General features: G+C 40.9%; 1 protein-coding gene across 1 annotated transcript in view; it reads right to left on the bottom strand.

Annotated features, from left to right (window-relative positions):
• The window catches only part of kif5ab (kinesin family member 5A, b), a gene marked incomplete at both ends in the record, with an annotated part of 67526 nt that overhangs the window by 34049 nt on the left and 6070 nt on the right, over positions 1 to 27407 (bottom strand). The window contains 10 exons of the mRNA XM_080026380.1: positions 1558 to 1706; positions 3385 to 3533; positions 5201 to 5305; positions 6802 to 6926; positions 7509 to 7596; positions 8013 to 8068; positions 9488 to 9536; positions 9945 to 10049; positions 10395 to 10468; positions 11995 to 12082. Coding sequence (XP_079882506.1) covers positions 1558 to 1706; positions 3385 to 3533; positions 5201 to 5305; positions 6802 to 6926; positions 7509 to 7596; positions 8013 to 8068; positions 9488 to 9536; positions 9945 to 10049; positions 10395 to 10468; positions 11995 to 12082 — 988 coding nt within the window. The remainder of the gene's footprint in view (positions 1 to 1557; positions 1707 to 3384; positions 3534 to 5200; positions 5306 to 6801; positions 6927 to 7508; positions 7597 to 8012; positions 8069 to 9487; positions 9537 to 9944; positions 10050 to 10394; positions 10469 to 11994; positions 12083 to 27407) is intronic.

Consider the following 27407-nt stretch of genomic DNA (forward strand, 5'->3'; position numbering starts at 1 on the left):
AGTCAACACAGGGAGTTTCTGGCCCGAGGTAGGCAATAATACAAGGAGCAGGGAGGGGGGAGCGGGGGCAATGATGTTGTCAAAATGATCCATTAGGGAATTAGAAGTACAGAATTGTAGGGAGAGACTCTGAGGAAGAGAACAAGAGGGAGAGATTGTGTGTGAGACGGAGAATGGGAGTATAAGTGAAAGGGATGAAGCAATAAAATGAATAATTTCCACTGATAGGCGTTCAATAAAGATGCGTTGCAGCATCTTTAAAATTCAGCACTGAGGGGAATGATCTCCAAGAAAAACATCGGACAGGATTCATAACACGACTTAAATGTCAACCGATCACTACATTGGAACACATTGACATTTGAACTGACAGTCCATCAGGATGCTTCGAAATCTATGTGTGTGTATGTGTGTTCTGACATGGGAGAGGATTAGAGTAAATTCTGAATTTTCTGGAGATGTAATTTTGCCCGCGTCTCTGTGGGGATTACTAATACATAAGGATTCATAAAACATAAAGCTCCCAGCGCTTCTTTGCCTTCGGTACAATGTGGGGGAATCCAATTAGAACAAGTGTAAAAGTCTGAATAATATGAAACAGGAATCGCCAGGAAGAGATTGTTATGTGCTTTGGGCACAAACCCAAAGAGTCTGTTTGGCTGCTCTCTCCGCGTAGCTCCACTGGCACGTATTCAGATGATACCAAACGAGGTTAACTCAGCACTTAGGTGGACTGGAAAAAAAACGTCTGCAGGCAAGCAGGGCAGGCTGGGTCAAATTTGAATTACCTGTAAGTAAGAAAGCATTCGTCCATGCATGAACAGGGACTGGAACAAGATTAGATGAAGTTAAGATGATTCTGGACTTGACTCTCAGCACAAGCCTCTTACCTGCAAGGACTTTTTTGTATTGTAAGAAGCTGATCACCCCCCCCAACATTAAAAAATTACTTGGGTGCTGGTTTACAATACTCTCTCAAAAAGGGCATGACATTTTATTAATTTTGTGCTGTTTAATATATTGTTAACAAGATTGAGTCTACAGCTAGCAGCTCATTAATGCTGTGTTTTGAGCTCAATGCTGACTCAGCATGCTAACACATTCACAGTGACAATGTTAACATGGTGATGCTAAGTTGGTCTAATAATGTAATGTTCACCACCTTAGTTTAGCACATCTGCAAATTATGTCATAAACCAATTTCATGATCATTTTCATGAGAATACATTTCATGGCAACCCACCACACAGTAGTCATAAAGATAATGACCTTAAAAATGTCCACCGGATAGGGTTTAACCTCTGGGAATCATAAAAGTCTAGACAAAATGTCATGACATTCTCTCCAATAGTAGTTCAGCTACTTCAGTCTGGACCAAAGCGGTAGTCCAACCCCTTCCCACCCTCCGCCCTGCTTGGTTGGCTAAAAATAAAATAATTCTGACATTAAATATGAAAAGTGCTGATAATGTCAGAATGCCTTGGCAACAGTTTCCACAGATCTTCCCTGGGAATAGATATTCCGTGCTTTTGAGAGCTGCCAGTTTGTGTGTATTACCGTTCCTCCAGCGGTTCAGCTCCTCCTCCAGTCTTTGAATCTTCTCCTTCATTGACCTGTTCTTCCCCTTTTCCTTCTGGTACTTCTTCTTCCACTGCTCCGCTGTGAGCTCCAGGTTCACTGTTACTGTGTTTCTGATGGTCTTGGCTCTAAACGGAGGGATGCAGGGAGAGACAGAGAAAGGGTAGAAATGAGAGATTGGAAGGAAACTGTGTGACATTTTATTTTTCATGTTTTTAAACTTGAAATGGTGAAGGCACTTGCCAATGAGTAGTACAAGATGTAAACCTTACTTTGGTGTTCCATTTTACAAATTTGAACAGTGGTAAAAGGGTGAGAGGAATGGACAGTGTGGGAGAATAGGGGAACTGTCAACAAGCGGCCGTGACTACTCGATGAAAATTGGCTTGCATCTCATTAATTGGTATGCAAATTGGGTTTCTGCCAACTGTGAGATGATCGTGCACATTGAGGGAGGTAAATGGTGGCAAGAATCCCATGTGTGAAAGAGTTTTAGACCTCTTAAAAAATATTTAAATTAGAAATAAAGTAATCAAACAATTCAGAAGAGGGGAGGCTTTGAATTATTGCTCAATTATGACTCAAATAAGAGGCACCACCGATATCATGGTGCTTCCCTGGCTATGAATTCCCCATCAGTGGTTATCACTTAATTTCACACTCCAGTAAGAAAACATTGTCGTACTTTGTGATTAATTCTCTTTGCGAGACAAACAGTCCTAGCTAAGTATGTCTCACTGCATAAGAATTTCGATTTAGATAATAAAACATCAGGGGGCAACGAGGTTAATGTTGAACAGAGTGGTAATGGTTAATTTATGTACCGCATCTATACACTACGTACCACAACCAACACACCAACCAAGACCCTAAACTTAGCTAAGTGAGACCCTTTAATTAACATGCTTTTTATGTTGTAGCTTCCACTCAAAACTGTACATGTGTGAACCTTTTTGGGAAACAATCACGTCACTTGATATCACTGAAATATCCAATAAAATGAGTGTACCATAATGTCATAATATATTTGGCATTTCTTTTCTGAAACAGATGAATGGAGGGTTTCAACACCTACAGTGACATAAGAGGGAAATAAGAGACCACATTTTCTGTTCAGTAAGATTGACAAATCTGCTATGGGTTCTGTCACCGTGCTAGGTCATACATTATTTATCTAAAGCAGATTTTCCTGTCAGTCTCTGTTGAAGGAATTCTTTGGAAGGGGGAAATGGCTTGGGATGCGTGAGGTAGCTTTGTCAGAATCTTTACATCTGTGAGCATATCATAGGTTGACAGTTAAGAATAGGAGTGGGAAGCCTGCATACAAACCATATCTTTTTATTGTGATTTTTTGAGCATTTTTTATAACAGGAAGACAGAGGAAGGGGTTGCCACATGCAACAAAGGATGCTGGCTGGAATCAAAACCAGCTACGTTGCATTTCTATGGCATATGCAGTAACCAATGGCCTACCCATGGCGCTCCAAGCAAACCAAATCTTTGCTTCTATGAGTGCAGCTTCCCCTTACGATGAGAAATATGCTCCTCAAGCAATCTCAGCACGATCAGTAAAAGAAAATTACAACCCACACCCCTTCCTCCAAAGCAGTGGGTTTGTTGCCATCAAAAGCAAAGTTTGGAGGCAGTAAATACGTGAGCAGAATATCTGAGTCAAATACATTTTCAGCAGGAAAAGGCTCTGAGCAGCTGTAGCAGAGCGAGACAGCAGTGTGTTGTGTGGTGTGTGTTGTTGTGTGTGTTGCACAGTGCAGCAGCCCGTGGCCACTCAGCACGGAGACATATTACCTTTGGCCAAACATCAGGGTGGATTTGGTCTCTGCATCGTTGTAGCTGGAGGGAGAGCAACAGATGAACATGGTGGTGCGACAGTTGCCGCCCAGCGAGTCCTGCAGGATGCGAGTCATCTTGCTGTCACGGTACGGCACGTGAGATTTCTGCACAGAGATAAAGAGAGGAAGTTTTATATAGCGTTTCTTTAGATGAATTGAAATATCTCTATTTTACTATTAGTTATTTATCAGAATTTGTATTCCTATTATTTGATTTAATTATAAATGTGCTACTTGTAATAATTCAAGTGTACTATTATATGTCAATTATTGTTTATATTATTTCATGTATTATACTAATCCTGACATATTGTTCTCATTTGTTATTTTTTTTTAATAACTGTAATGCTTTGGCAATACTACAAAAAGCCATGCCAACAAAGCTTTTTGAATTGAACTGGAAGGTAGAAAATTGGAATCAAGAGAGTAAGAAAAGATGGATAGGCGAGGATTAAAAAAGACAGTGTAAAGCATACTGAAGTGCTGCACCACCAACCATTTTCCATAATTTTTTCAAAAACTGTTTGCTGTGAGCATCAACACAAAGAATAAAGGGTTTTTGTCTGTCTGCTGCATACCTTTTTAAGTTTTGGAATGTCGTCAAAAATGACTGTGACCTTGCTGAATAATGAAAAGAATGAATGCCAGCCCATTTGTGAAAGATTTGTGAGGCATTCACAGTCTCTGAGCCTTTCCGTTTTTATGAGGAGTTCCCTTAAGATTTATAGGGAGTTATATCATAAGGGGATGGTGAATGTTTTTAATTACGATGATGGAGCTTGGAAAGAGTGGGCGAAATGGATCAAGGGGGTGAAATTTGCTGTTTGCTTATATGGAAATAAGTCATTGTTATTGTTTTGATGCAGCATTGGGGGAATATGGATGAGGGGAGCAGAAAAACAGGCAGCACTGTTTCAAATCATCTGCCAGACAAGACAAGAATGTCAAAATAGGAGAACTCTGCAAAACCCTCGGATTTCATTCGGTGATAACGTTGTTTACAACTTGACTGCCAACATCTATCGCATTGGTAACAATAGAAAAAATATTATTGTCACAGCAAATAAAGTATTGTTACAGGAATAGTTTTTGACATTACTTGGTTTGTTGCCGACAATTACATGAAAAGACGGATACCGCTCACATCTCTGTGCAGTAAATATTGAGCTTTTAGCCAGTTAGCCAGTAGTTGAGCTTAAAAAGAGTAGACATTGTGATAAACAGCTAGCCTAGCTCGGTCAAAAGGTAACCAAATCAGCCTATAATAGGCACCTCTTTAGCTCAATTGTTCATAGTTTGTTTAATACAAACCTTGTGCAAAACGAAAGGTGTTATACCATGAATCGCTATTATTTAAAACAAATATGTATTGTGACATAAATGTATCGTGACATGAAAATGTTCATATCGTCCCATATATACATCTAACTATCAGCTAGAAATAAATAAGTGTGTTTCCATAAATGTCAAACAATTCCTTTAAGGTAGATTCAGTGTTATGGATGCATTTCTTATGGGCTGATTCATTGTATTCTGTGTTTCGGATCTAAGTGACTTTTCATACAAAACTAACTGAAGACAAAGACATTAAAGTATTACATTTTTTACGTTCAACTAATTCACTGCAGACTAGACTACATTTTAGAGAAAGATATGGCTTTGGCAGCAAGTTCTAGTTAACAATGTATTAACAGGAAAATCCTGCGGCAGCTACACGACATAATAGAGGCCTGACAGATGGGAAAAGATGCAGAGAATTTCCTCCACCGTACCGTTCCCTCGGCCAAGGCTGAGATGACGTTCCCCAGGGCCGACAGAGACTTGTTGATGTTCTTGGCTTCATCCAGCACTGCTCCCTCCGCACCTGTCTTACTGACCTGACACAGATACACACACATAGGAAGAAATTAGCTCCTCGAGAAAATCACAAGTATTAGAATTGTTTATCATTATACTGTTAAGCTTTATGGTACAGGTGTAGTTTAATATTATAAGGTCCTGAAAATTAAAAATGAATAAGGTACTCACAATGAAAACAGTGTTCAATTGGTACACTTCCTATTAATCACTTTCATTGATGAATAATGAACCTTGTACACAGGACAGCATATGATTAATCAGAGCTGGTCGATAAAGTTTTTTAATGTTAAACTTTTAAAGTTTAAATTGAGCTGTTCTTTCCTCCTCTGGAAAACTCAGAAATGTGTCTGTACTAGTACCAAAGTATTTTTCAAAAAAGAACAAGACAATAACATGGCAATTGCAGACCTGTCAAATAAAGCATTTGTTTACCATATTGTAAATTGCAACAAAAAAAGACTCAACCAGCTTTTGAGAGTTTGTGCACGTAATTTTACTTTAATTGGAAAGACAAACCAAGTTGCGTCACAATCGTCATGGGAAGCAATTATTTACAGCGATTGGAGCTTAAGTAGAGAGGAGAGAAAGTTGTGCTATCACAAAGCCTTCTGTGGAGCGAGCCCCAGCTTCCTGTTCAGTGAATATTATGTTATAACAGGTCTAAGAAGTTACTGGAGCAGAACCCTTTCCTCCTTAACCCCCAAGGAGGACCCAAGAGAACTTACAGATGCTGCGTCAGCACGCACTAGCAAACCACGACTATAAGCATATATCCAAACAGTAAAGCCATCAATACTTAAAGCACTATTCTATATTTTACATCTATACTATATACACTAGACTACACCCAGGAGCTAAGGGGTCTTGTTTAGCAGAGTCTGTATTGTATTGTTTTTTTTTGTCTGCTTTCCAGAGTAAAACCTATGTCCTGATGATACATTTTCTTTTAAATGGAGGGTGTGATGAAGTGAGCTGACTCAGATTTCACCTAAAAGCACTTGAACATTTGTTGTTTCTGGCTCCCCTCAATTTGACCTGAGTCAAGGCTGAAACCTACTTTAAAAATGTACTGAACGGAGAAAAAATATTATGTGAGGATTTATTATTTCTCAGTAAAATATTTTTTGCCTCCATGGGTGGAACCGATTGGATTCCTTCCCGTGGGCAAAACACTAACTCTTTTATTTCATCAGCGACGGATTAAACTGAGCCCTCAAAATGAAAACTTAGCCCTCAGTTTATAAAACAGATTATTTATAGTGTGCAGAGTTCAATAAAAACTCAGTGCAGTGCCATGAAGTTAGCGCTTTAAATGCTTTAAGGGTGAAGTTAAAAAGTTTTAATACAATGTTGGTCTGCTTCTTTGATGTCTGAAAAACATAATAATAAAAAAAATGACAAAAGACATCTGGTCGTAGTGTTTAAAAATCCTATTGACAAGGAACATTGAGAGTTAATAGCAATGCAAAGCTATACTTTTTTGTTTGTTTCTCTAATACCTCCTGCATCCTACCTTCTCACTACCAGCTAAGTCGACCAGGTACAGCTTCCCACACAGCTGCTGCTCTGACTCCACGTTTTCTTGCTTGATGTTTATAAGGAAGATGCTGTGACTGCGGGAACTGTGCTCATTCATGTCTAAAGAACAGGGGGAAGAGACAGGGGAGAAGCTCTAGTTCAGACATCTTATATAAAACATCCTTTGATTCATTATTTCCCATAGACTTTTATCACCAAGCAAGTTGTTGACTTTGCAGCCTAATATGTTAAAGTAAAAGGTGGAGTCAGCTATTCTGGAGAATTTTTGTTGACAAAATCCCTTTCCAATCGAAATCAGTGAATGTCTCCTAAAGATCTGCTATCTGTCCATACTGTATGTGCTGAAAGTAATATGTTGTTAATACACAGCCTAGGCTCTGTAAACGGGTATGTAAACAAATGGTAAGTAAACAATGGGGGCCTAACGTAGCTAGCAACCACCTGTTTACAGAGCCTAGGCTGTGTATTAACATTGGAATTATTTTCAGTGCACACACAGCACAGACAGGTAGCGGATGCGGACGAGATATTCACTGATTTTGACACAAAAAAAAATATGGACAACAAGCATTCCCAAGAATCTCTGACTCCATCTTTAAGTGGTGGAAAACAATAATGTGACATGAAGTGTTTGACAGGGCGAGTGTTAAGCACATCACCCAGATCAACAGTGTGACTCACTGGTGACAGCAACGTGACGACTGGCCTTCCCTTCATCTATCACATCCATCACTTCCTCCGGGCTCGTGACGAAGCGCTCCGTGCAGCCCTTAGTGAAGGAAAGGAAGGAAACACGTCGGTTCAGTGTTCATTTGTGCTGTGAAGAAAACAAATAGCTTCGCAGTGCATGCACCAACAAACACACAAATAAACGCTTCCATAAGCACATCTATTTAAACTTTCACATAAATATACAAAAAATATATTATGTCTGCACAAATACAGGAACATGACATGATACAAATATCACTAAGAGTTGCTTTGCTTCAAATACGTATTTTATACATTTAAAGCAGTTTAACGGAGAGCCAGGCTAGCCTTTTCCCCCTTCTGTCCAGTATTGTTGTTAGGCTAAGCTATTCGCCCGCTGGCTGTAGCCTTGACATACACCCACAACACAAACTATATCTGCATAATACAGGGACATAAATCAAAATGAATCATGTCAAACTGCCAATGACTCACCTTCACATAAGGAACTCTGTATTTGTCTTCATGCACCGACAGGTTGGTTTTTGTCACTAAGGTTTGAGGGAGAATAAGGAGACAGGTCAATGTGTTACCCAAAAGCATCACTCTCGGCACACCTAACTAGACCTGACTACGTCCCCTTCATATACATAAGTCTGAATATGACAATGGCGCTCAACTATTTCTTGCCAAAGTCATGAAGGGGTTAGGCAGATGCCCCCGCTAATGTCAACAAACAAAATTAAATCATTTTGGCAAAGCCTCTCGTTGGCCCCAACTCCTGCATTAGTCATCTCCATATTTGAAAGTCCTATCATTTGGATGATAATTAAATTCCTCTGGCTTGCTGAGGCCGTCTTTCCCTGGGAGACTGTGTACCTGTGTTTGAATGCATGCTTTATCACCCTGCAGTCACTTTTCCACTCCTGCAAAAACCTCCATGGGGTCGTTGTTTTGTATGCCGCCTCGATTCATCTGGCACGTTGTTGACTGTTTCATTTGTTCATATAGCTTAAATGTTCCGCGGCCGCCGTGAACTGCCCTGCATACAGATGGGGGACTTTCACCACTGTCTCTGGGTCGATTAAAGATGTTATCGCAAATGATGTTGCCTTCTTCTCCCTGTCCGGGCCGCTCTCGCTCATATTACACCGGTTATGCATATGCGTGATAAGACTATGAACTACGCTGCTATGCTGAGGTGATTATGTGTGTATCACGCACACAACTGTAAAAGGTTACTGTTGGAACCAGAAAAGTCATAAAGAAAGGTATAAGGGTTGCTCATGCTGTATCATATACATTTCTTACCATGACAACCAATTGTTTAGAATCGGTTTCAGAAGTTTGCAACATATGAACATTTTAAAAAATTAAGATGCCAAGGCCTATGCAAATCTCAGTATTATTACCACACTAATCCTATGTAGTGAATTTTAAGAGCCCCAAGCTTTGGAGCCTGTATTTTTGGGAGAACAATGACCTTAGCTGTTAATAAAATATGCAGACAAGTCTTAAGTACTCTTTTTTTCTCAGCCCAGAGTTATGTCTGCAGGGTTCCTCTCGGGCAGCAATCAGCATACAGCACAATCAGTAAGGCAAAGTGAAAAAAGGGCACAACAAATCCATAAACCACTTACTACCACTGCTTAAGCTCATTGCTGTGAAGGTAATTGAAGGCGACTTATAGGCGCATGTTATTATTTTTCTCTCAATTTCTCTCTTCTCTCAAAAGGATTAGAGCAGCTAAACAGTAAGAGGATAATCTTTAGAGAGATTGCAGTAAGGAAATCAATTTGAACCTATGTAGACCTATAGACTGAGGGGGTGGGCAACTTTATTATTTTTCCTTATGCAGTTAAGTGTGCCTGTGAGGTTTAAATTGTATATACTGCAAGAAGCCTGTACAGTATTGACTAATGTGAGGTGTATTCCTTTTTGGAAGCTACGTGTCGAGTGCATAAACTCACCATCCAGCAGGTCCCGGATTTTTTCCATGTAGATCTCAAAGTAGGACACCTGCAGCAAAAAAAAGAAAAAAAAAACATGTGGTAGCTGATCATTGGAATAAAGGGAGAGTCAGACACAGACAGAGAAATAATGGATGCAAGGGGGATTCTCATTATGTAAATATGCAACAAAAAAAATCTGTTCTCCTCTGGGTCCGGCGAGGAATTATCCTCGATTAGAAGACTGTGCTGTATAAAATGGAGAAAAGAAAAACAACCGATATTGCAGGATTATCATGATTTATTGATGCATTGCTGGTTCCACTCAGCCCCATCCACGTGAGGATTACATCACGGGCCCGAGCTGAATTCCCACTCACTGTATCTCGGTGTGCACAGCAGCACAGTATACCATTCCCATGTGTGACAAACGCACTAAAGGACGCATGAATACACAAAAATGGAAATTCACACCCACCTTTATGTGGAACTCCAGATTCTCATCCATGGCAAATATGTGTTCGAAAATGTCCAACGCGATACGGGGGATGATTCCCATTCCCTCGGGATCGTGAAGATTCCCCTATACAAGACGGAAGAGGGAGAGATAAGAACAGGTGAGCCAGGAGTAGGGAGGGGAGAATTAAAGAGGGAGAGAATAGTAAAAGAAAGGATAGGCGGAGAGGCTTTTGACTTGAAAAGGAGCAAGGTTGTTGCACAGAGACAGTTGTGGAGGAGGTTAGTTTTCACAGAAGGTTGTTAAAGAGAGATTGGAGTGTGCTGTGACAGGGATGGAGGGAGATGTACTGTCAGGAAGGGCAGAGGAGGAAATAGTCTATGAAAATAAATAAAAAACAAGTGTGTGTGCGTGTCTCTGTGTGAGTGCATGTGCGAAGTCTGCCTTTTGAATTATTTAGCTGTACAGTACCTCCATGGTGTGTGTTTTTCCAGAGGAGGTCTGCCCATAGGCAAAGATAGTGCCGTTGTATCCACCCAGTACATCTATAAAGGAGAGGAAAAGGCATGTTAAAAGGAAGAGAAGGGGAAAAAGGCGAAGCAATGCAAAAAGGCTGTATAATAAATAAATAAATTCTGACAGAATTCCAGTTTTCTGGGTATGAAAACAATGAGACAGGCAGGCAAACGAGTGCACAGACCAAGACGAATATCTTTGACCTTTCAGTAACCAAAAAGGCAGATCCAGCTCTGCCCCCATAAGGCCTGAAGTACACGCTACTTAAGCTTGGTTAGCTGCTGAACGACCTCCGTGGATGCACACAATAAACAACATCTACCTGCAGACTTCGAGAGTCAGTATATATATACTGTATATATATTCATCTGCTATGAGAACACAACACTACCTCGCCAGTTGGGGTTGTAAAATAGCACACGGCCGAATGATACATTGCTGGCACCGTCTAATAAACCCCTGGTGGTAAAAGTCAAACGCGGATAAAGACAAACGCGTCTCCCTGTACGGCGGGCTGCCATAGGTTAGCTGACCACACAGAGTAATCATAAAGGCTCTCAGCTGCAGCCACCACAAGGTAAATACAGAAAGCAGGAGGTGAGAGATGGATAGACAATGCAGAGACCGCCACAGAAGGAGAGAGAGGAAAGAGATAAAAAAGGAGAGCAAGTGAAAGCATTGATGCAGCTCAAAAAAACAGCTTGCTCTGGCCTCGCTCGCCCTCTCTTTGAAGCTTTTTCTCCTGGCACATCTTGAATCTCACTCTTCATTTTCCTAAATCCCCAACCTTGAATTTTTCCAGCCCCTGCGCTTGCCATTCACCTCGCCTATTTATTTCGCCTTTTCCCTCGGCCCACAAGGTAATCTTGCGCTCTAAAAGTAATCTTTCCCACCAAATCAATCTCTCTTTTTCACTGGTTCAATGGAGTTCCACACTCACTTTGAAGGTGGCACAAAAATGAGGCCCCTATAACAGAAGGGGGGGCGGACAAAACGGAGGCAGACCGATGTACGGCGATACAGACGGAGGGGAGGGGCGAAGGAATAAAAGATCTGACTCTGGTGGGGTATTGGTTTCATTTGATCTTGAGGTTTTTTCTGAGTATGCGATTCCAGCCACGCTGTGATCAGCATACATCTTGTTAATCAGTGCATTCCGGATGCTCATACCTGTAGGTCGTATGAACACATCATGTCAAGGTAATTGGATTTCTCACTTGCTTTACAAAGCTGATAAGGGGAACCCAGAGAAGGATATGGTGATTCAAGGTGTATCGGCTCTCTGTCTCAGGCTTTGCATCAATCATATGCATCTTCAACAAAGAAGGCAGACAGTTGCTGCGTTCCAGTACGCATACTTCCCTGCTATTCAGTATGGGAGAAAAGGATTTAGGATGTCCCAATACATGTGGTCAAATGCAGCATGCTGAAACAATATGTAAAAGTATGTCCTAATTGTATGCCAACCGCATGCAGCTGTATGGTCAAGTATAGTATGTAGAATGGAAAAAGAAAGATTATGTGATTTAGAGCACAGGGTTTGTGTGTGACTCACCTTTGACGATCTGCTTGGCACAGGTGTTGTAGACTTGTTCCTGGGTGGCGTTCGTGGGGAACACCTGGTCAAACACGTACGACTTCCCCTGGGAAGGACAACACAAACACAGTTAAGAGTGTTCTAGATTATATTGTCAACTCCGACCAGAACATCCCCAGTGGCGTCACAGCTGGGTGTTTATTTGTGTGTTTGTGTGTGTGTGTGTGTGTGTGTGTGTGTGTGTGTGTGTGTGTGTGTGTCTGTCTGTCTGTCTGTGTCTGTCTGTGTCTGTGTTTGTGTGTGATAGCGGGGGGAACGACTTCACACATTATGTTTACTGCAGAAACATTATGTAAAGCCATATTGCCTCAATAAAAAAGTGCCACATCAATATCTCCTCTACGCGCTGTGAACATTGTTTATGGACGCTGTGTCCATCTGTGTGTATCAGGCCTGAAAAGCAGCGTGTATATCACATTAAGAGGCACATCCGTCTCTTTTGAATGGTATGCTTCAGTCAAATTTAATTTGCGTGCGTTCTGTGCTACCAAGAGACAGAGGTGGGTGTATCGAATGAGTGCAATGCAGCATGAAGCTTTAAGCAATGGTCTCTGTGACCCCGAGAGAGAGAGAGAGAGAGAGAGACAGGCAGAGAGACAGACAGGGAGACAGACAGAGAGACAGGGAGACAGAGAGATACAGAGCGAGATCTGGTCAGAGGTGAAGCCATTAAAGGCAGGGTTCAAGGACTTTTAAGAGTTAAGTGATGGAGAGGAGAGGAGAAATGCAGCGGAGGAGTGGAGCAGAGGAGTTGAAATGCAGAGAGGGCAGAATGGGCATGACCTCGAACCAATGATTGCTTGTGAGAAAGACAGCATGATAGACAGAACATGCCAAGAGTAAAGGTGTAAAGAAAATGTTTTTTTTTTTCTTGCCTCAGTGAGCAGGAGTTGTGTGAGTTAACTAGACCCGCTTGTCGTGAGGAAGCAAACAGTTTGGCCTACCAGCTAACAATCAGCCATCTCATAAGTCAGACAGCCAGCCAGTGCTATATGTTAATTCAACACACACGCTTGGATCGCAACCAATTAATTAGCCTGCTATCGTCATGCGGCTGAGGAGCCAAGTTCACCCACGTATGTTTAGTCAACCACTTAGGCGGACTTATTTAGTCACATGATCAGACCAAAAGTTCTTGTGATGAGTGAGAGCAGTCTACTGTCCTCAATAAAACATGGCTGACTGCTAAAAAGGTCTAATTTTATTTACAGTGTGAGTGGGATGGTGTAGGGAATAGGGATGCAAATTTACTGGAGTTGTATAAAAAAATTCTAATTGCAGTGTCTGCCATTGTAAAAGACCCATCATGCATCACCGATAAAGCCTGCAGACATCCACTCTGTGAGCCAAGAAACACTTTAGAGAAACTAAACAAAGGCTTGTAGTGTGGAAATGGTTGTATGCCAAACATGTAAGAAGCTATGCGGAATTTTTTGCAGAAGTGTTCTACGCTAAACTAGTTCCTCTGTTTAATTATAGCGTTGAAGCTAAAGCTAAGACATGCAAGAAAGATTTCAAGCCCACATTGAACCAGGGAACGTCACATTTGACACCACATAATGATTTAAATGTGGGACTCATCTTGAGTCTTGATCTAAAAATAGAAAAAATGACAGGAGAATCTTATTATCTTATGACCGACAATAAAGCTTTCATAAGTACACTGAATGTACTGCATAATGGACAGGGTTTATATTGGCCACAAACCAAACGTTTTACATTCTATCCTTATTGCCGCGAGGGCTGTAGAGTGAGTAGGAAGTGGGAGCGCCACGTTACATAAGCAAGGGATTAAATGCATATAAGCTCCATGATTCGTCTTCTGTTAAGGCCCCGGTTCTTGGACAGAGATGATCATTTTGGTATAGGGGAAATGAATTAGGATTATAATCATTATTAATATTATTACTAAGATAAAATACACTTTACTGATTCCACAGGGAGAAAGACTAAGGAAAGAGAAATATAGAGAATTATGGCTGGTTTAGAGAAAGTCAGTGAGAGCTGCTAGAACAAACTATCAAACATTACACCATCATGCACGTTGTTATGGACTGGTTTTGATGCGACCAATAAATGCAATGGTGATGCCTTTCAATATTACATAATCTACCATAACCTCAGTACATGAATCAGTACATATGTTGTGCTGCCCTTTACATAAAAGCCATACAACTCGGGTGGATGCCTTAAACCACGATTATGTCTGCACCAGCGGTCTGGGATAACGTACACCAGTAATCCCTTGCACCGCCAAGTATTAAGACCCTGCTGCTTCCCCAGCCTTTAAAATGAAACAATTAACTACGAGCTATAGGCCCAGAATCCAAATGCACACACACATTTATCAGTGGCTTGAATAATAAGTTCTGTCCCAGGCTTTGAAGGGTTTGGATTGTTCCACAGTTTAACTAATTTATCACGTTTCTTTAGTTAATAAAGCACATTCATTATGTCGCTCCTCAAGTGACACTCGATTTAAACGCTCTTGCTTTTATCTGTCTTTCCACATTCCACAAAAGACTTGCCATATTAGTCACAATTAAGATTGTATTGTTCATATGATCATTATTGAGTTATGGGAAGGGGATGATGAATGATGAAAACAATTTGAAGATTGAATGCTATTTAGTATAGCTGTGTAACAGAAATACTGTATCAGCTATCACTGCAAGTGTTTATGAAGAAAATGTGTTCTTTCACTTATTTCAGTATAGTAAATTAGTCTTTAGATTTGAACATGTAATTTAAATGTAGGTTAACCACAACACATCACATGCATTCCACTGGGGTCAATTACCTGCTGCTCTTACTTTGTCTCCCACCTGTCATTATTAGATTTAGTCGCAGCCTTATTAATGTTGTATAACAAACTGAATTATCAAAATGTCTGAGCATGAAAACTGATTTTTCAAGCAGAAAAGTAGAGGTACATTAGCTTAGCCAAGGTTTACTGTGGCTATCAAGCCAGTTAGCCCAATGGAGTTTGGTTTATCTCTGTTACGTGTTCCAAGTAATTTTTATTTATTTATTGTTTAAAAATTACACATTTCTAATATTTTTTTTGTAAAATAGGGTGAAACTGGTCTTCAATCTACCTTTTTACTGCATTTTTGCTTGAAGGCCAGTATACATGTTCATGAATTCATGTCGGTTAATTTTCTTCTGGTGAATTAAGATTGACACGAGATGGGTATCGTTACGCAGAAAAACTGATGTTGCCATAGTTAAAAGTGATGCCATTATTCGATCAGCTGATACACTGAGAACCACTTTCAGAGAAGGCAATTTATATTTCTGCTGAAAAAAAATTGTCAAAACAGTAGGGGAGAACGGGGTAAGTAGGCACACTTTTTACTCTAGTGAGAATTGCTCATCACCAAAACATCTGTCAATAGCCATTCCTACATTAAATTGAAGCTTAAGGTGTTGGCTAGAAATGTGTGTCTCTCTTTTTTTCCAACTTATTGTAATGAAGAAGTAATTTACCATCAAAGACACTCTGACACATTGTGACAACCAACCCCATCAAGGGGTCGGTTGTCACACACTATGGGGTTGTTTGTCACAATGTTATCTTAATGGGAAAAATCTTAAAAAGAAGGCAAGGAGGCAGAACCAAATTTGAATGTTTAATTGCATTGTCAAGTTGACAAAGCTGGTCTAGTTTGGGATGCACTGGGTTGTTTTGATTTTGTTGCCCCTTTTTCTTTTGCTTGCTAGCTGCCTTTTCCTGCTCTATTCTTTCCTTCTCTGGGGTGTCAGTGAGGATACAGCTTGACAATTTATTTCGTTATTGGGTTCCTTTTCTGGCTGCAGCCTTGAGATAACATGTGACAACCAACCCCCCAAAAAATTTGACGACCAACCCCAACTTGAATTTCTTGCTAGCATCAAGGCCAACAACCATCTGACAACTAATTAGCTTGCTAACCACAATCTAAACTATAGTTTACCCTTCACACTTTCTGAGGGTAACAAGTGTTTTGTTATAAACCCATTGTGTAAAAGCCTAGAAGAAAAATACTGAGAAGCAAAATATTTTGAATTTGACATGAAAAACACAAAACATCCTCTCACCTGAAATGCAGCTGTCTTCCTCCAAGGAAGTCTATGTATGTGACCTCTGATCCCAATTCTGGACCTTTTTTATATCAACATTTCAGAGCTAGCGCGCTCTGGTGGCGAGATATAACGAATGTGACATCCAACCCATGTGACAAATTACCCCGTTCTCCCCTATATCGTCGCTGACCTTTTTTCTGTTTCTTAATGTATATAGTTTGAAACCAGAATATCGAGTCAATATATTAGAATCAGATGAGAGCTGCTTTTTCAGTCTGCCACGAGAAACTAGTTGTTTTTCTTTTGCCACTTAGTCTTTCCGATTTTTAAAGAAATGGCCACTTAAGTCTGTTTTATTTTTATTTCTTTTTAGTCACCCCCAAGAGCTGTAGATGAAAAATCAGACAGCATTACCGCAGAGTAAAGACGTTGAGTGGGAAAAATTCTCACAATAACCTCTTACTTTTACAGTTCTAGCTTTGAAATTGGTTTTGTAACAGAGGGTGGAGACAGTTTTGCAGAATCCAATCATAAATGTTTGTGTACTATTTCCTAATAAGCTGTACTGCTGCTGTGCTGTAATTGCAGCTGCAGGTGCAAAAACAAGCTTGCCATCAGAACTGATTACGGCTGACTCTGCTCACACAATGTGCTATTTGTAATGCTACACAGTCACACACATACACACAATAGAAAGATCAGGATGTGGTCTTAGGGTGAAGAGTCAGTTATACAAGCTGGATGTAAATACAGCCATTTTACCTATAATTTGTCCATATAGCTCCACAGTAAAAGCCCTAATCTGCTCCTGTGCTGCATTATTTTGATAACAGCATAAATGTACGAGAAATGTTGAAAGCCCATCTCTCGCCCTGTCGGTCCGACTGGCTTGATAAAAAAACACCTACTTATTGTGTGCTTGTATAATTCGACAGCTGTCCTTTTCAATAACGTGCGTGCACGCTGATGTAGAATGCTGGAATTGGGAAGCAAAGAAGTGCATGTGCATATATAGCATGTTTTATAGCCTACATGTGCCAAATTCCGTTTGTACAAGCATACTCTGTTTTATGGCCCTTAGCTTTGTGTATGAAGTCAAACACCCACATGAACAGTCCAGCCTGCAATCTGCTGCTGTCTGCCGGAAGACAGAGAGGCAGCAGATTGCAGGCAGAGAGATGAACTAAAAGACTGCAATAATCAAGAGAATATGTAAAAATCAATGGCAAAGAGTAGTCGGAAAAATTGACTTTGCTGAAATGAACTTCGACAGTAGGTACAAGTGATGAGAGAAGAAAAAATTACATAAAATCATCTCTACAGCAACAAAAAGAGAGACAGAGAGAGTGAAATATAATCAATACGGCAGAGAAGGGTAGGTGGAGAACATACACCTCGACAACCTAAGGCAAGAAAATTAGTTAAGAATTCTTGTTAACTCATTTTCTTGCCTTCAGTGGGTTGGGAGAAGACAAAGGAGATGGATGAGGGGTTGCAGGAGCAGCTGTTGAATTTAGATGGGGGTCTTCTGGAAACACATGATTGAAGCCCCTATAGGGATGATAGAGGCCTCTCTCCCTATACCAAATGGTCTCATGTACAGTGCACAGACACGTGACTTATGCGAACAATAACTTGCCATAAAGTCACTACTTACAAGATTTACGAGGTAAACGACAAAGAAGGTTGTTTGTCAGCGCAGTCAAACACACATGTGGTGTTAAAACATGGCAGTGGCTCTGTTAGGGTGTAAATTATGGGATGTTGTTCATGCCTAAATGCGACAAATAAATCAAACACTGTAATAAAGGGAAATGCGGCAAGCCATGTTATTACTGTTGGCTTTTTATATTTGCATTTACTGTGACATAATAAAAAAATAAAGATCTGTTAAATAATAAATACTTCCTGGAATAAATATTTCACTGTGATGTGAATCTCATCACCATATTCACCCCAACATCCACTGACAAGACGTTTTGTGCCATAATAACCGCATGCCACTTCCACCTTTTTTCTGATGGACAACAGGTATTATTACCACACAAAAGGTTGCTTGTCAAGGAAAATGTAAACACGCAGTAGCTCATTTGACATGTTTGAACAATTCTACAATGCCAAAATATCCACGGGATAAGGCCAAACACACTGGGTAGAGTATTTGGTGACTGGCTGCCACTGCCAGCACTCGCAGGGGGAACAATCATTTTGAACACAGTCACCCACACAGAAGCACTTTGCGCTCCCATTCACGGAGGTTAAATTCTTGTCACATACTTCCTCTCCATCTAGTTTCACACCAAAATGTCCCCCCATCCCTCCCCCACGAGCAAGGAGATATGTAGCTTTATATTTCAAAGGCAGAGCTGTATGAGATAAGAAGATTAGGCATGTTCCTCCTACACATCAGTTGAAAGGCAGGCGGCTGCTCACTTTCTCCCTCCTTGGAAGAAGAAGAGTACAAGTGCTGCTATTTTTCCCCTTACGAGACTGTGTTGATTGTCAGTCTCTCTGCTCTCCCTCCACAATCACAAACACAAGTGCACATCCAAAGACAGGGGAGAAAGAGTTCAAGCTGCCAGAGTCTGTTCAAGCTAATCAGGATTGGAGCCCCAGATAACAGCATCATTAGCCCATTCTCTCGACAACAGAGAACACCCCCCTCCCCCCCCCTCACAAGTGCAGCAGTCCCACGGTATTACCAAACATGACAGTTTTTTTATCCTAATTCACTTGGTTGACAACAAGTCAAAGGAGAGTCGACTTGAGCAGTGCCTCGGAGAGGGGGGGGGGGGGGGGGGGGGAGTCAGCTCTCAGTGCATCACATCACAAAGACAGTAGTAAAGTGTGAATGCAGAGATGAGATGGTGTCGGTACTATTTCTGACTTTGTCTCATACATATCACAGCTATTTTCCTAAGCCATTTTACTCATTCACCAGCTTAGGGAACCGACGTTCACCAGCCATTTCTTTTGCATTATTAAAAACCAAGTTTAAGAAATGCCCCTTGTGTTCCTGGCCCAACTTGTTTATAGATTGTTTATATAACCTATTATACATTCTCACATTGAAGTGGAGCAATTAGTCCCCCCATCAAAGTAAAAATCCTTTTGCATAATTAATCAGTAAGGTGAGGGAAGGAGGAGACAGAGGAGTGGAAAACAGAGGGAAGGGGAGACTGGCGCTTTGTTCACAGAGTTTCAGATCGGAAAATAGGAGCAGCATCGGCCTCCCTACGGACATTAGTGGAGAGAGAAAAAAAAGAGCCTTTGAGCCACAGACCACAGACACATGGACATGCTGAAAGAATGCTGTTGTTAAGGGCTGGATATTCATCTAAATGCTTCTTTGGTGAATGGGCAAATGTGTTCGTAGCAACGAGTATCCCAAGAGTCTGAAAGATGGCTTTAAATGTCTGAATATAGTATTTGAAAAAAATAAATCATGTTGGATCAGGTTGTTCCTGATTTGAATCCACCATTTTAACAGTCAAGTTTCAATGTGGGTTCTTCATATTGTAAATGTGGCATGGGGCACAGAGTCAGTTAGTGCTATATCGGTTAGATATAGGGCAACCTGCAGGAGGAACGCAGGTGGCGTTGTTGGTTGCATCTGGTGAAATGAGGCAGATGCACACCTTCATACGTGCCGAGTTCAGGACCAAAGGCTGTTCTGTGTCATGTTTTATGCTTTAACGATAATTGAGTAATGTGGATTGTTAGTTTATTCAATAACTGTGTCCTGTTTTCGACAAGTTTTAAGGCGGCACCTGTTGAAAAAATAGATGTACCAGGTATCTTAAAGTGTAGTTGATTTTCACATTCAAGCAGCATGCATTTTAATGTTTGTAAACTTGGTATAGGCTAATCAAGTGTTTTATTTAGATTGTTAATATCAATGTGTTTCCCTGCAGAGCATCAATGGCCCATTAGCTGCTCTGGCATTGGAACGACTTTGTTTTTGTTTTGGATATCTTTTAATTGTCTGGTCTGCCGAAGCAAGTGAGCCGGTATAGCGGGCCAAAAAAGCTGGGTATTGCCCTTGGGGAGGACTAGTACTCTTTTCTTTCTTTCTTTTTATGTTTATGTTTTTGTTTTGTTTAGGTCAGCTCATTTCCTCTGCAAGACAGTACTTTACCTCCAGTCAATGCCTGTCCTCCAGTGCAGGCTTAAGGTGTGAAGTGATTATCAGTAGTTTACCGTGAGAAGAGCTTTTTCCCAGGGTTCGCTGTAAGCTGTTCCTTTTATCTGTAATAAAACTCCTAAAAGCCTTAACCCCTTTAAGTGTCTGCCTGTGCTGGTCTTCATTGCGGGTGTAACATAAAAAAGCAGCAGGAAAAACAATCTCACGCCTGGGTCGATATTTCTCTTAGGTCTCCACCAACTCCCGGATGAAATATTTGGCTCTTTAGCTTCTAAATTCACCACTATGTTAATCAGCTTATTGCTCACTGTGTCTTTCTGTCATGTGATGCTGAGCAGGCAGCGTACAGTTGGTTTACTAGAGCTTTTTCACTGAAGAGCAATGCGATGAGAGCCGTAAGAGTCAATCAGAACAGCAAGATTTGGGGCCTGACAACTAAACAATGAGCTGAAACTCAACATGAAGATGAGATCCCCATTTGATACCATGTTATTATGGAACTTTTTCAAGAAATTAAATGAGATGAGAAGAGCAATACCACATGTCTGACCATGTCAGTAATTCACAGCCATCAGTTGGTTAGCCTAGTTTAGCAGCAAAAACTTACCAAGTAAAATGTAATATTGCTTTTATCTCATCTAAAAAAAAGAAGTGTTAGGTCTTTTCCTCACCGAGAGATAGCCAGACAAATGCAAACTTAAATGTGCTAATTAGTGCAATTAAGAGTTGAGTTTGTTTTGTCAATTATGTTTTGACCATTTTCAACTTTCTATTATAGCAAAGTTTCCCCCACGCCTGCTTAAAAATTCAAAAACACTGGCTCAAGTTATATGAGAAAAGACGGTTTTATAGAATAACATGCTTATGCTTCTCAAAGTAAGATATTAAATACATTTTTTTGATATCCGCATTGAAAGTCGGAGATTTTATCAGCGCCGGGATCCCAAAATATAAATAACAAAGCCCTACTGTCTTTATTGTCTTTGAAAAGAACTCAGGCGCAGAAGCCCAGGACAGCCTCTCACCGCAAGGCACACATAAAACAATACATATTTCAAATAGACCGGCAATGCAGATACCACAGAGAGAATAGAGTAGATTGAAAGAGCGGGATGTGGGGGAAAGAACAAGAAGGAACGGCAAGGGCAATTGTCCTTGAGGAGGAAGATGCCTCATCAAGTAAGTAGTTGTCCCAGTGTTTGGCTGCAATGTCACGTTTGATTGACCCTCTCCATCCTTCACACGCCTTCCAGTGATGTATTTACGTTACAGATTTAGAGAAATTCTATAAAAAAAAATATATAATCGAATTGTCGATCCGTGTATCTTCTGTTCAATCCATATCCATTTTGAAATCAAAACACGAAAAGCAAGTTGACCTGTTGATTTTGAAAATTACACTTGCAATTGAGTGGTACACCCCCCAACAGGAGGCGAACAGGGTGCATCTTTACTCTCCGCTGCTTGTATATGTATTCCCATTCTTTCGGTTCCTATACCCATAGCTCGTAACCATAGATAAGAGTGGGAACGAAGGCCAACGGGTAAATTGAAAGTTTCAAACAACTCAGCTCTAGTCTCTTCACCATCACGATCATCCAACTGGGAGGAGACTCCTGGGCATACCCAGAACACGCATGTTTGAATTTCAAGAATGACATTTTTTACATTTTATGTTCGTCTTATTTCCCATTTATTTTGTGACAATGGTGAAATAGAAAATAATTGGCAATCAATTCATATTCTACGGGCATATTTTGAATTTTGAAAAGCCCAATATAAAAAAGAAATGTAAAAGTCACCTATTATGCAACATTTACTTTTTCATGCTTTTTCAAAATTCATATTGGGGTCTTGAGACTCCCAAAGTATGAGAAAAAACAACTCTCTTTCTTTGTCTGCATCTCATCCTTTCTGACAACCTGTGTTCAACAACCCCAGTCAGATTTCTCTCCCCTTATAATGTCATAAGGGAAGAGAAATCTGAACCCAGGCCTGCGGTGCAAAGAGCTTGGATCACAACCTGAGACAGTCTGAGAGCCCGGCTATTAGCTGCTTGTCCTCTCAGAGGGAATATTTGATATCAAAGGAAATACCTGCGGTCTTGTGGACTTTAAAGACATTACCTCAATTTCAACCGACAGGCACCTCCACTCTGCTCAATCTGCGTATACATAAATCCAGTCAGAATGTATTTAGACATAAAAGTTCACAAGCCTTCCCCCGACATCAGCGTTTTCTTTTTTTCCCCTTGTCTGTGTTACTTTGGCACAACAGGGAAACACATTTGGCATTTACAACAGAGGGAATCTTGTTTTCCAGGCGGTTAGCTTAACTTATAAAAGCTTGTGCGTAAGTGTTAATACAGCCCTGAATGTGTAACATAATCTAATCAACACCTACCAACACTGTAGGAAATAGACTGTGCATTAATTAACCAGAAATACAATTGTATACAAATGTTTTCTTGTTTTAAAAGGTGCCATATTGTACCATTTGTGATTGGGAAAAACAAATGGCTCTCTCTCTCTCTTTTTCCATGTTAAATAAGAAAGCGCTTAAGCGGCCCATCGATACCTCGCTACCAGTAATTCAATTAGAACACAAACCCGTGAGCCAACTGCATTGACTGAATTTTAGATGAGAATGAATTGATAAGGCCCACGACAACTTCACACAATCTCTAGCTCTGTGCCAAATTGAAATAGAGGTTTTTTGTGTGCTGGTTCCAATTAAATCTGAAACCGGAGTCTCAGGACTATGGCTGATCCTCAAAAGCACAAGTGTCAGAGAAAGACACAAGCAGTCATCCAGCAACGATGCCAACGGGCCATTAGCACAGGCCGTTAATGACCACATGATCCAGAGAATGAATAATACATTGGATCATAAAAGGAGGTAGGAGGTGGGAAGAAGCCGTAGTAACACAGAAACACATTTTCTATCAACTTTTGTATACGCTAGCGGCAATCATTTAACCCAGCGGAGCTAAAGGAATAGCTTGGTGGAGAACGAAGCAATCCAAGAACAGGAACTAAGCAACGATTTAAATATGCTGCAAAAAAATCAACAATATGGTTAAGTGGGATTCTCTTTGTAATTCAGCAGTGGCTAATGACGGAGCTGTGCAGCGGAGGTAATTTGGTTATTAAAAGGCCTCCAGTAAAAAAAAAAAAAAAAAGGGAAAAAAAGGGAGCAGTATTAAGAATTTGCATAAGATTTCATTCATTAATAATAGAAGAGGTTGAGTAAAAAGGGCATGGAAAATCAGTGTGTTGTGATTATAGATGTTCCTACTTGGAGCAGGAGGGAACAGCATCATGATAATGTAGCCTGGGGAATTGTTTGGAGAAGTCTGGGCTTGGGCCGATCTAGGGCCGTGCAAAGATTATAACAAGCCTGAAAATGTTTGTTTGCCTATTCTTTCCGAATCTCTGTTATGTAATTTAGCATTTTTAATCAAATTGTTAATTAGAACAACCTAGATCTGAGACAGCAAAGAAAAATGTGCTTGAAACCACTGCTCCCCTGTGAAAAAAACAAAACAGTGTCCTCGACTAGAGCACATGTCAACGCTCTCAGGTATCAGATCGATAAACTGTGATTAATCTCAGGAAAACAGATGTCCTTTGCGTACGTACACATGGGCAAAAATGCTCCTTCTGGTCTCCTTGGGATTTCCTTGCTGTCTTATTACCATGCTAATAAAGCACTTGGGTCTTCTTGGCATGGGTTTTGCACCCACCACGTGTGTGAACATGTGCTGTGCTGCCCCACAGAAGGCTCAGGCAGACATGGGGACCAGTCAGCATCCATAGGCAGGGCCATGGCTAATGAGGAGAGGATGCTCCATTAACGTTTCCCCCGGAGCTAAAAGCCTGGGAGTCACAGCCCACTTCTGTCGTAATAAGTGGAGAGCAATGGGAAGGAAACGTGTTGACAAACTGGCACAGGCTTATCTAACCCTGGTGAGTGTGCAAACAGTGAATAAACATATTGATATAGATGAGCTGAAATAAATGGCTGCTAATGTGCTGTAGAGTGTGGCTGTTGACTAATTTGCTAACGGTATAAGGTGTATTATTAGGAAAGAGATAAGAGGGAAACTAAACTGGTGTTGCTTATTGCTATGAATTGCGGGTAGTTAAATTAGGTCCTTAAAAGTTTATCTTTATCTATTTTTTTTTGACAGGGACAGTGCATATTAATAAACATTAATGTGAATATGCCAGATTTAGCCAGAAGGCTAGTTTTCATATGCAGTCCGTGGCCAGATGTTAAAATAGGCTCCCTGTCCTTCCAGCAGCTAAATAGTTAATGGTAGCCATAGAGCAGTGGTGATTACAATACTGATTTTTCTCTTTAAAAACAACCAAATTAATCTCAGCGAGTCTGTTTCCTATGTTGTAGATGTCCTACATGTCTTGGCTGAATGCTGTGACGTGAAGCTCTCCAAAGTCCCTTGATCCTTTAATAATCAAACCTCAGTTTGACAAGCGTTTTCCCCTTCACACCATTGCAACCCGCCTCTGCCTAACTCAATGAAACGACACCTACACCTGTCTCGCATCATCTCAAAACTCTCTTGCTGAGTCATGGGGAAAAATGAGGGGCCGGATCATAAGAGCGTGAAATACAGCTAGACAGAGAGACTTGCGGTGAAGTGTGTGTATTAAGAAAGAGATACAGAAGGCTGGAGAAGATTAGGTCTGAGCCCAAGTGGTAGTGGGTGTGATGGCTGTGATGTCCAACGGGGGGGGGAGAGAAATGAGTGCCCATCTTGACCCCTACGCAGCAATCCCATTACACTGCCTAATTGGATAGGGGGTGTGCACTGCAGTGATGGAATTAGAGCACTAAAGCGTGCACCGTGGCGCCCCCTTTGCACATCCATTCCTGATTCAGTTTGGTTTTGGACGACAGTTACAGCAATTGCAAAGAAATATCCTTAAGGAGAAAATCTACTCCGATGGCACTCTAAATAACAAAAGGTACGAGACAGGTGGACGACTTTACGCTGCTGCGCCCGACATGCACTGTCAACAGTTTGTTTCAACAGCAGCTGTGTTCTGCCTCTGCGCCTAATCAAGAAAGGGAAGAAAAAGAGAAAGAGAATCAATTCTGAACAGAGCACGACAAGAAAAATAGCCGCAGGGTCCATCAGAAAAACCAGCCGTCTTAGGAACCAAGAATGATGAATAATCGGTTAATTTCTTAACGATATTACATGCCTATTTCCTGCAACAGTATAGCACTCGATATGATCCTCAATTTCTATACAGCTCAGAAAATATGCTGTGGTGTGTGAGCATCGGTGCAGAATATACTGTGAACTAATCCTCTATTCTTCTCTACAAATGTAAACAAGTCGTATTTCACAGCTGAGATTACAGAGTTCTATAGTAGACCTGTAAGCACAAAGGGGAACAGTAGCCAGGGAAAGGTAATCCATATAAAATATAAATAGTGTGCAGAAAATAGATAATCCATAGTCCTTTAACGCACACATTTCAATTGGACTAGCTAACCCAGGTGAAGCGACCCATTTCAGCGCAAACTAATTCGACCTCCTCCCCGCCATCTGTCATGGTCAACAAAACCCCCAAAATCAAACTTTGTATAATTAGTCTTTTAAAGTCAACACACACAACCATATCTGAATATGTAAACACACATGCAAAGGAATGTGCTTACTCCCATCCTCCCCCCCCCCCCCCCCCCCCCCACATCCCCAAGGTTGAATCTGACAGGATGAAGGCTGACAGTTGGCTTATAAACATGACGCGGGGGCTTTTTCTTGTAGTTTCTGTATTTTGGTCTAGAATTAAATCAGTCTGGTCTCGCTCTGAGATTGCAGGCTCATTAAAAATGTACCTCCTATCTTAAAGAGCGGTGGCTGGCCCACGATGAAAGGGACTCGCAGATTGTGAGATACAGTGACCGATAGTTATACATACGCTGCAGAATAAAATTCACCGTGGAGATTTAAAGTATTCCCTACTGCTCTCTTTAGAAAATTGTTAAAAAATAACTCTTTACGTCCAATTGCACACAAATGGAGAGGGATCTAATCAACTGTGTTGGAAAATTATATCGTAATGCGTTAGTCGTTCAATTTAACTGACCAAGCCTGCAGCTCAAAATATTCACAAGGGTTTGCAACAGCAGCCAAATTAACCTTTAAATTATTTGCTTTTGGAAAAGGGGCGATAAATATGACGCTGTTTATCCTCTTCAGTACTATCGAGGCTCGTAAAGCTCTGATAGCTTAAAGAAGTATAAGAACAAATAATTATGGAATAAATTGCAGCGGTCTGAGACGGCAGTTATTTCTCACTGAGCCTCTTAGCTCATATACGTTATCATCATATAGGCCTGCTGCATCTGGTATGGCGCACATATGCATATACTCCTATTTTAAATAGCCATGACTATAGCTCATATGGAACTGGCGTGTGATATATATGTCATTTCCTGAAGGCGCATTTCTTGCTTCCTCTGAGGCGGCCGGTCATGATCATTTATTTATTCATAGAACGGAATCCAAAGCGTGATTCATCGTGGCAGTTTTTTTTTTTCTCGCTTGCCGGAAGATTAGGAGGGACAATCTGGCCCCTGTGACGCTGCGCTATTGCAGAGTAGTGAAATAGTAGAGACAGCTGTGTCACTCCACAGTGTAGCAAACAACAAAGGCCGTGCCTTAGGGCAGTACGGGATGCGTATGGTTATTAATGTCACACAGACACTCAGCTCCGCGGGGCCTCCACAGGTGGCCATGATGGGGAAAAAAACAAAAACTAATAATGATACATATTATTTTTCTGTCTCACAGGTAGTGCATGTGATATATTGCTGCCCTCGTTCAAATTACTCTGGAGAGAAATGGTGTTGCAATGTCTAAAAGTGCTTTAAGGACCCTGACCATCTAAATTAGAAAATGTGCAGCGAAAGAATGACCCGTTCTACAAATTGTTTCTTTAATGATGGTACATTTCAGGGCTGAATGAATGATTGTCCTCTGTACTGTGTGCTGCTGTGTTTACATGCTTTGTTGCACTACTGTTGTACCACTGTTGCTGCTGCAGACTACAGAGAAATGGCCCGGATTCCCCCACTACAGACGAATGGAGGCCGCGTAGGACGTCTTCTTTAGTAATAGAGA

This window comes from Ammodytes marinus (genome assembly GCF_949987685.1).
Source record: "Ammodytes marinus genome assembly, chromosome: 4".
NCBI classification, from domain to species: Eukaryota; Metazoa; Chordata; class Actinopteri; order Uranoscopiformes; family Ammodytidae; genus Ammodytes; species Ammodytes marinus.